The sequence below is a fragment of the Cyprinodon variegatus genome, unplaced genomic scaffold (assembly GCF_000732505.1).
Source record: "Cyprinodon variegatus isolate N-32 unplaced genomic scaffold, C_variegatus-1.0 Scaffold861, whole genome shotgun sequence".
NCBI lineage: Eukaryota > Metazoa > Chordata > Actinopteri > Cyprinodontiformes > Cyprinodontidae > Cyprinodon > Cyprinodon variegatus.
Genome location: NW_015151314.1, coordinates 141,477 through 149,026, shown reverse-complemented (window position 1 = coordinate 149,026; position 7,550 = coordinate 141,477). Strand labels below are relative to the sequence as shown.

At 52.0% G+C, this 7,550-nt stretch overlaps 2 protein-coding genes across 2 annotated transcripts in view; both read left to right on the top strand.

Annotated features, from left to right (window-relative positions):
- The window catches only part of chrd (chordin), a 17,015-nt gene extending 11,236 nt beyond the window's left edge, over positions 1–5,779 (top strand). The window contains exons 10-20 of the mRNA XM_015397417.1: positions 459–565; positions 2,553–2,832; positions 2,912–3,153; positions 3,458–3,571; positions 3,661–3,852; positions 3,995–4,088; positions 4,200–4,256; positions 4,344–4,447; positions 4,671–4,931; positions 5,022–5,115; positions 5,437–5,779. Coding sequence (XP_015252903.1) covers positions 459–565; positions 2,553–2,832; positions 2,912–3,153; positions 3,458–3,571; positions 3,661–3,852; positions 3,995–4,088; positions 4,200–4,256; positions 4,344–4,447; positions 4,671–4,931; positions 5,022–5,115; positions 5,437–5,501 — 1,610 coding nt within the window. The 3' untranslated portion in view covers positions 5,502–5,779. The remainder of the gene's footprint in view (positions 1–458; positions 566–2,552; positions 2,833–2,911; positions 3,154–3,457; positions 3,572–3,660; positions 3,853–3,994; positions 4,089–4,199; positions 4,257–4,343; positions 4,448–4,670; positions 4,932–5,021; positions 5,116–5,436) is intronic.
- Positions 5,780–5,905: 126 nt separating this feature from the next.
- The window catches only part of LOC107099344 (alkaline phosphatase-like), a gene marked incomplete at its 5' end in the record, with an annotated part of 21,412 nt that continues 19,767 nt past the window's right edge, over positions 5,906–7,550 (top strand). Inside the window, one exon of the mRNA XM_015397423.1 lies at positions 5,906–5,957. Coding sequence (XP_015252909.1) covers positions 5,906–5,957 — 52 coding nt within the window. The remainder of the gene's footprint in view (positions 5,958–7,550) is intronic.

The following is a 7,550-nucleotide window of genomic DNA, read 5'->3' as shown; positions in this document are numbered from 1 at the left end:
TCCTCCCGTCTCTGGAGTTGATGTTTATGGAGCTTTGGTTGGAGCCGGTTCCTGAGGGCCGCCACATGTGTGCGTCTGAATCCGTTTCAGGAATGCAGCGGCGGCCTGAACGTCTGCAGATAATAAAACAGGAACACATGGCCGCTTCCACGGGACTCACGATCACGTCCATTAGTGAGTCCGGTTCTGTCAAACCGCTGATTTGGGTTTTTATTGAGCAGAACTGCGTGTTCAGAAAGCAGCCAAGGTCAGCGCGTTGGAGCTGCTTCCCAACCTTTGGATTAGCAGCGGTTGATGTCATCCATCAGGAATCCAGCTCCAGCGTTCTTCTCTGGCTCTGCTGTCGTCTAACTGCAGCTTGGCTTCAGTCCTTCCTGCGCTGCTGTTCCTCATTACCTCCATCCCCCCTCAGCTCAGACTAACTGCAGGATCTGTGTGTTTCTGACTGTCTGCTTCAGCCATCCAGAGCGTGATGTCCAGTGGAGATGCACTGATCCCAGGGAAGACAGGAGGCGTGGGGTCGGCCATCTTTAACCTCCATGATAACGGCACGCTGGACTACCAGGTATGGCTCTGTTCTCTATGGGGATGATGGAGCTTCTGACCTCAGACCTACTGTTTCAAACTGGTTGCCATGGTAAAGCAGACGCACTCACTGAGGCCCATGGCTGCTGTAAGCATTCAGGTGAAATGATTTGCAGTGAAACAGGTTTGGTTTTAGTTTATTAAAGATGAAGCAAACTGTCATGAACTGAAACATGGAGACCTTTGATTGACAGCTCAAGGTCTGAGCATCTCCACTAAAAACTGAGCCTCTTGTTGCTGATTGCCAAGAAGCAAAGGCTACAGCTTGGGCCGCCGCCGCCGCTGCCGCCACTGCTGCTGTTACCGCTGCTGCCGCCGCTGCTGCCGCCGCTGCTGCTGGGATCTTATGCTACGTTCAGACCGCAGTGCTGGAAGCATCAGAGAAGCTTCTGCTGCTTCATCTCTGATCCTCATTAAGGTCAGCCGTCCAGTAAAGTTTCTCCAGATGCTTCTGCTGCTCCTGTGTTCGATGCCAGAGAGCAGCTTTGCTATATTAGCTGTGATCAGCGGGTAGAAAGTAGTTAGAATCTATGTTGAAGTGAGAAAGTCCTCCTGAAAACATGGTCTGTGCAGTCAGTTCATCCAGATTACCATCCTGCCTTCAAAGATTATTTCTCTGTGGGAGCCGCTCAGACCCCCACATACCGGCGCTGCGCTGTCACTGGGAATCCCCAGCAGCAGCTGCCTCAGGCCCGCTCGCCTCTCCAGGGTTTTCCCCTCCTGTTGGTGGCGGCTGGAAGTAGATGTTAGCGTTTTTCAGGTCTGTGCTACAAACTGCAGGCAGCAGGATAATAAAAGCCAACATATTCTGCCGGCAGGTTTCTACATTTGAAGTTAATTTAGGCGTTAATAAACTGTTTCAGAGGAGTGATCATAGCGCTCTGCATCAGCAGTGCTGCGTCTGACTCCCTGCCAGCTCCCAGATCAGCTTCTCTCATTGGTTGATGTCCAGCAGCTAAAGTTCAATGTTTCCACCTCCAGCAGCTGCTGCTTCTGAAGCTCCTCAGATGCTCAGAAGCTCGTGAGGCGCCGCTGCTCCTGCTGCTGTAGACGATGCAGGACCTTTGATGCGCATCGATGCGCATCAACCATTGACTTTGCATGGAAACCAGCAGCTTCTGCAGCAATCGGTCAGAACGTAGCATAAAGCAGGACATTTAAGGCTGAGGCTCTGAAGAAAATCCAGGATCTTCAAAGTCCTGCAGCTCAGAAAGTTGATCAGCTTTATTTGGAACAGATCAGGACGTTTTAGTCCCTTCATGCTTGAATTTTTTTAACATGTGTAGAAAAAAACTTTTTTTTCTGTTGTTTTCTGTGTTTTTTTTTTAGCTATGAAGCTAATTAGCGACAGTAGGCATCTGAGGCAAAGTAAACTATATTGTTAACTTTATTGTTGTTGTTTTGCTTAGAAATAAAACTGCAATTTAAGCAAAATATTTAGATCAGGAATGAGTTTATTATCAATGAATCGACCTTTAAAGTGTCTGAAAATTAATCTAGGATGTTTCAACAATCACTGGATTTAAATTATCCGGTTGTTTGATTGCTGCACTTCAATTAGCTGCTAAAGCAATAAATGTTTCTGAGATTAAATCCAAACTTTTTAGCTACTCGTCACTTTAGTCCTCAGAGTTTTTATCTCCACGTTTCTTAATCAAATCTTTTATAAATGATATTAATCATCATACTAGTTGCACTGATCTGATGCTGCTGAAGCTGAAATGCTTCAAACTAAGAATCAGAAATAACTTTATTATCAATAAGCCTTTAATTTGTCAGTAATTTTATCAGTCTGGAGCTGATCAGCTCCTAAGCATGGTGGTGGAGTAATGATGATGTGGGTGCATTCAGCATGATCCACATGTCTTCTCTGATCCAGCAGCTGTTGTCGATCTGAACCTGATTTCCTCCTGAAGCAGCAGCTCCAGACCCGACGGCCGTCTGAGCTTCTCTGGGTTCTTCTGCAGGTTCAGGTTGCAGGTGTGACCAGCGACGTCGTGGGCCTCACTATCGAGCTGAAGCCGCGGCGGCGAAACAAACGCTCCGTCCTGTACGATCTAACGGCGGAGTACAGCAAGGCGGCAGGCAGGGCGGCGGGCAGCTGGAGTCGCCTGGAGGCGCGGCATATCCACATGCTGCTGCAGAACGAGCTCTTCATCAACGTGGCCACCGCTCACCACCAGGAGGGGGAGCTGAGGGGCCAGATCAAGGCCCTGCCCTACGGCGGCCTGGAGGTCCCCAGACAGGGTGAGGACTGATGGAGGGAGGGGGGTGAGGAGGTGGGGGAGGGACTCTCTGTTTATCCGACTCGTCCTCCTTGTTGCAGAGCTGCCCGCTCCTCTGGCGGGACACTTCGTGTCTCCAGCAGTGAGAACGGGAGCGTCGGGTCACGCCTGGGTGTCGGTGGACAAACTGTGCCACCTGCACTACGAGATCATCGTGGCGGGTCTCAGTAAGACGGACGACGTGACGGTGAACGCCCACCTGCACGGACTGGCCGAGATCGGAGAGCTGGACGACAGCAGCGCCAACCACAAGAGGCTGCTGACGGGTTTCTACGGCTCCCAGGTCCGTCTGTCTGTCTGCTTCACAGGATCCATTCCTGCTAATTCAGAACCTGTCGTTTCAGCAGGGGAATAGTATCTGATAGGAGGAGACCCGTCTGTCTGTCCTTCTGTTCCACCTGAGGAACCTAAGATCTGCCTGTCTGTCTGTCTGTCTGTCTGTCCGTCCGTCTGTTCCACCTGAGGAACCTAAGATCCGCCTGTCTGTCTGTCTGTCTGCCAGTCTGTCTGTCTGTCTGTCCGTCCGTCTGTTCCACCTGAGGAACCTAAGATCCGCCTGTCTGTCTGTCCGTCTGTCTGTGTTCCAGGCTCAGGGCGTCCTGAAGGACATGAGTGCTGAGCTGCTGCAGCATCTGGACCAGGGAACGGCCTTCATCCAAGTCAGCACCAAGATGAACCCTCAGGGTGAAATACGAGGACAGGTACGGCCGGCGGCTCACGCTAACGTAGCTTCAGCCTCTGCAGACGATCATTTCATTCCTCCACCTGATCCCCTTCCTCTCCTTCCCAGATCCACGTCCCTAACTCCTGTAACCTGGGAGCTCCAACGGAGGCAGAGGAGGCTGAGATCGACGACCTTCTCCTCAACGACCCCGAGGAGCTGAAGAAGGACCCCAACACCTGCTTCTTTGAGAACCAGCACCAGGCCCATGGCTCCCGCTGGACCCCCTCCTATGACAAGTGTTTCACCTGCAGCTGTCAGGTGGGGAGAAATGCCTTCAGACGGCGGCTGCCATCAGACGGCGGCAGCCTTTATATGGCGGCCGCCATCATATGGCGGCAGCCATCAGATGCAGCCATGATGAAAGGTTTTAGCCGTGCATTAAAAGCCGTTTCCTTTGCAGAAGCGGACGGTGATCTGTGACCCAGTGATCTGTCCAGAGCTGACCTGCTCCAGAACCACTCAGCCTGAGGGTCGCTGCTGCCCCGTCTGTGATGGTGAGCCGTCCCCTTCGTCTGTCTGTCCTTCACCCGTAAGTCTGAGTCAGAGACGCGTCTCTGACCGCCGTCCTCAGGGAGCCTCTCAACTTTTCATGACTGTTTTTCCAGAAAGGAGGGAGGCCAAGGACACGGTCACTCCAGAGCCGGCGGAGGAACATCTGGAAGGTCTTTTCTAGCTGCTGTTTGTCTTTATGGGAAGTCGGTCACATGGATCCTCTTCTAACCTTTGCTCTCGACTTTTCCACCACTCAGGTTGCTACTTTGAGGGCGACCAGAAGATGCACGCCCCAGGAACCACATGGCATCCCTTTGTTCCTCCCTTCGGGTACATAAAGTGCGCCGTCTGCACATGCAAGGTCAGAAACACTCAGAACCAGTTAGAACCAGTCAGAACCAGTTAGAAACAGGCAGAAACAGTCAGAACCAGTCAGAACCAGTTAGAACCAGTCAGAACCAGTCAGAACCAGTCAGAACCAGGCAGAAACAGTCAGAAACAGCCGACATGCGGTGGTTTTCTGCCACAGAGGCTCTGATCTTCCGTGAGGTAAAATCTCCAACCTGCTGCCGTTCTGACCTCAGGGCTCCACGGGGGAGGTTCACTGTGAGAAGGTGACGTGTCCGGCGCTGAGCTGCAGCCACCCGGTGAGACGCAGCCCCTCTGACTGCTGCAAGGAGTGTCCTGAGGAGGACCGCACCCCCCGCCTGGAGCACGGCGACATGATGCAGGCCGACGGCCCCCGCCACTGCAAGTTTGGAAAGAACTTCTACCAGAACAGCGACAGCTGGCATCCCTGGGTGCCGCTGGTGGGCGAGATGAAATGCATCAACTGCTGGTGTGACGTAAGCCTCCCGGATCGGCAGGTTGAAACCGGAATAAACCGGATTGGAAACGGCAAACCTTCACCTTTCTGTCTCATTCTGTCCCCTCAGCATGGAGTCACCAAATGCCAAAGGAAACAGTGTCCGGTGCTGAGCTGCTCCAACGTCACCCGAACAGAGAGCTCCTGCTGCCCTGCATGCGCCGGTGAGACATGAGGGTCCTTCAGAGAGAATCTGCCTGATCTGGATCTATAGTGACCTGAGCTGACTTGATGTGCATTAGAGCATAGAAATAAATTGAATAGAGTTGAAATATCCCCATCCGGTTATTAACTACGTTCCTGTTGGGACGTTTTTCCAGTGAATATCAGTCCTTCCCAGAAGGTAAAACTAAACAGGATGTTTTTCTGCTGTGCTCTGATTGGACGACTGATAGACACTGATTGGTGGGAGGGATTTCCTCCAGGTGTGGCTGAAGTTGGTGTCTCTGTTCTCTGGAGCTCAGCTTGGTTCTTCTTCTCCTTAGATCACAAACAGGAAGCGGATCTGATGACAAAACCAGCGAGCAGAAGACGAAGCTGGAAGCAGTAAGGATGAGACCCCCCGCAGATGGTCCCCAGAGCTGCACGCCGCCCCCCCATCTCTCCTGACCGACACCCACCCTGTTAGCAGCTTCACGATTGTAGCGAGAGGAGCCTCCAGAGACTGGAGGGAGTGACCCCGACACAAAGACTTTAAGGGAGCCCCATCCTGACGTCACGCCGCCTGCGCCGTCTGCTGGACTTTAAGGAGGGCGGAGCTGCAGCTGCCCTCTGACTGGAAGGGAAAGGAAGGCAGTTTATGGACAGAGCTTCGTGTTGAAGCGCAGCCACTGCCAAGCGGAGCTGCTGCAGCTCCTCCTGCTGCTGCAGCTCCTCCAGCTGCTGCAGCTCCTGCTGCTGCTGCAGCTCCTCCAGCTGCTGCAGCTCCTCCTGCTGCTGCAGCAGCTCCTCCTGCTGCTGCAGCTCCTCCTGCTGCTGCAGCTCCTCCTGCTGCTGCATCTCCTCCTGCTGCTGCAGCTCCTCCTTCTGCTGCTGCAGCTCCTCCTGCTGCTGCAGCTCCTGCTGCTGCTGCAGCTCCTCCTCCTGCTGCTGCAGCTCCTGCTGCTGCTGCAGCTCCTCCTTCTGCTGCTGCAGCTCCTCCTCCTGCTGCAGCTCCTCCAGCTGCTGCAGCTCCTCCTCCTGCTGCTGCAGCTCCTTCTGCTGCTGCAGCTCCTCCTGCTGCTGCAGCTCCTCCAGCTGCTGCAGCTCCTCCTCCAGCTGCTGCAGCTCCTTCTGCTGCTGCAGCTCCTCCTTCTGCTGCTGCAGCTCCTCCAGCTGCTGCAGCTCCTCCTCCTGCTGCTGCAGCTCCTCCTGCTGCTGCAGCTCCTCCTGCTGCTGCAGCTCCTCCAGCTGCTGCAGCTCCTGCTGGACTCGGCCATGGAAAGTGTTCCTGAAGCGTGGGCCTGCGGTCTCCCTGCTCTCCTGCCTCCGTTTATTGTTAGAAAGTGGTTCTGCTCTGTATTCCTGACAGGATGCCTCCGTTTCTCTGGGACACGACATTAAAACACCTTCTGTTTATATCATTTCGCCTCAGCTTCACTTCTTCCTGTTTGCTCTGAAAGTTGGGATTTTTTTACGGGAAATTTGAAGCAGGTTTGTATTTTGTATTTATTGAAAACTGTTGGATAGAAAAAATAAAAGCGTTTGATAGTAAACAGGAAACGTCTGCTGATTTCTAGATGCTTTAACCTCCAACTTCTAACTTTTTTTTGCAGTTTTAAATAAATATTTTCTAGATTTTCTTCCAATAGTTGATGTTTTTCTGCTGTCCCTTTAAACTGGTTCAAAACCAGAACTAGTTCCAGTAGATGTGTCCTCACCATGAGCAACGAAGAAGCCCTCAGAGGTCAAAGATCAATCGTCTGTTTCTAGGAGGATTTGCTGGTTTCAGGAGGCAGCAGAGTCTTCAGGGGGTCAGAGATGTTCCTCTTCTGGGCTGGTTCTGCACGTCCATGTCTGACAGACGATCAGCTGATCGCTCACACTGACTGTTTGGGTGAGAAAAGGCAGCAAAGTGTTAAATGGTTTCCAGAGAAAGTGTCGAAATCCAGCAGAGAAACGTTTCCAGTTGGTGATGACATCACAGTCTGTCTTCATCTTTAGACTTTAACATTTTCCTCCTCCTCCATCCTTCCTTTCCATCCTGAACACGTGACCAACGCGTCAGACAAACATCAACACATGTCTACAGACTGAAGCATGAAGTCTCACATGGCTGCATAAAGCTGAGGCGGCTGCCCTCTGCTGGTCAAACTGCAGAACTACATTTTTATTATTTCATTGTCTTATTTTTGCTGTTTTTTGTCTTTGGGGAGGAAAGTTGTGTTAAAGTAATTTTGTTCTTTACTAAAACATGTTCAACCTCCTGACAGTCAGGCACGGTGGTGGTGAGGTGATGGTCTGGGCCTCTATGGACCATAAACTGACCTACAGTTTAAATAAATATATTTTATTGTTTTTCTAAGGGGTCCGTTTCACGAAGCGGGATTCAGCGTGTGTGAGCTGTGATTGACACTCCATCAGACGCTCCTCTGGCTGTGATTGGTTGTTTTGACTCGTC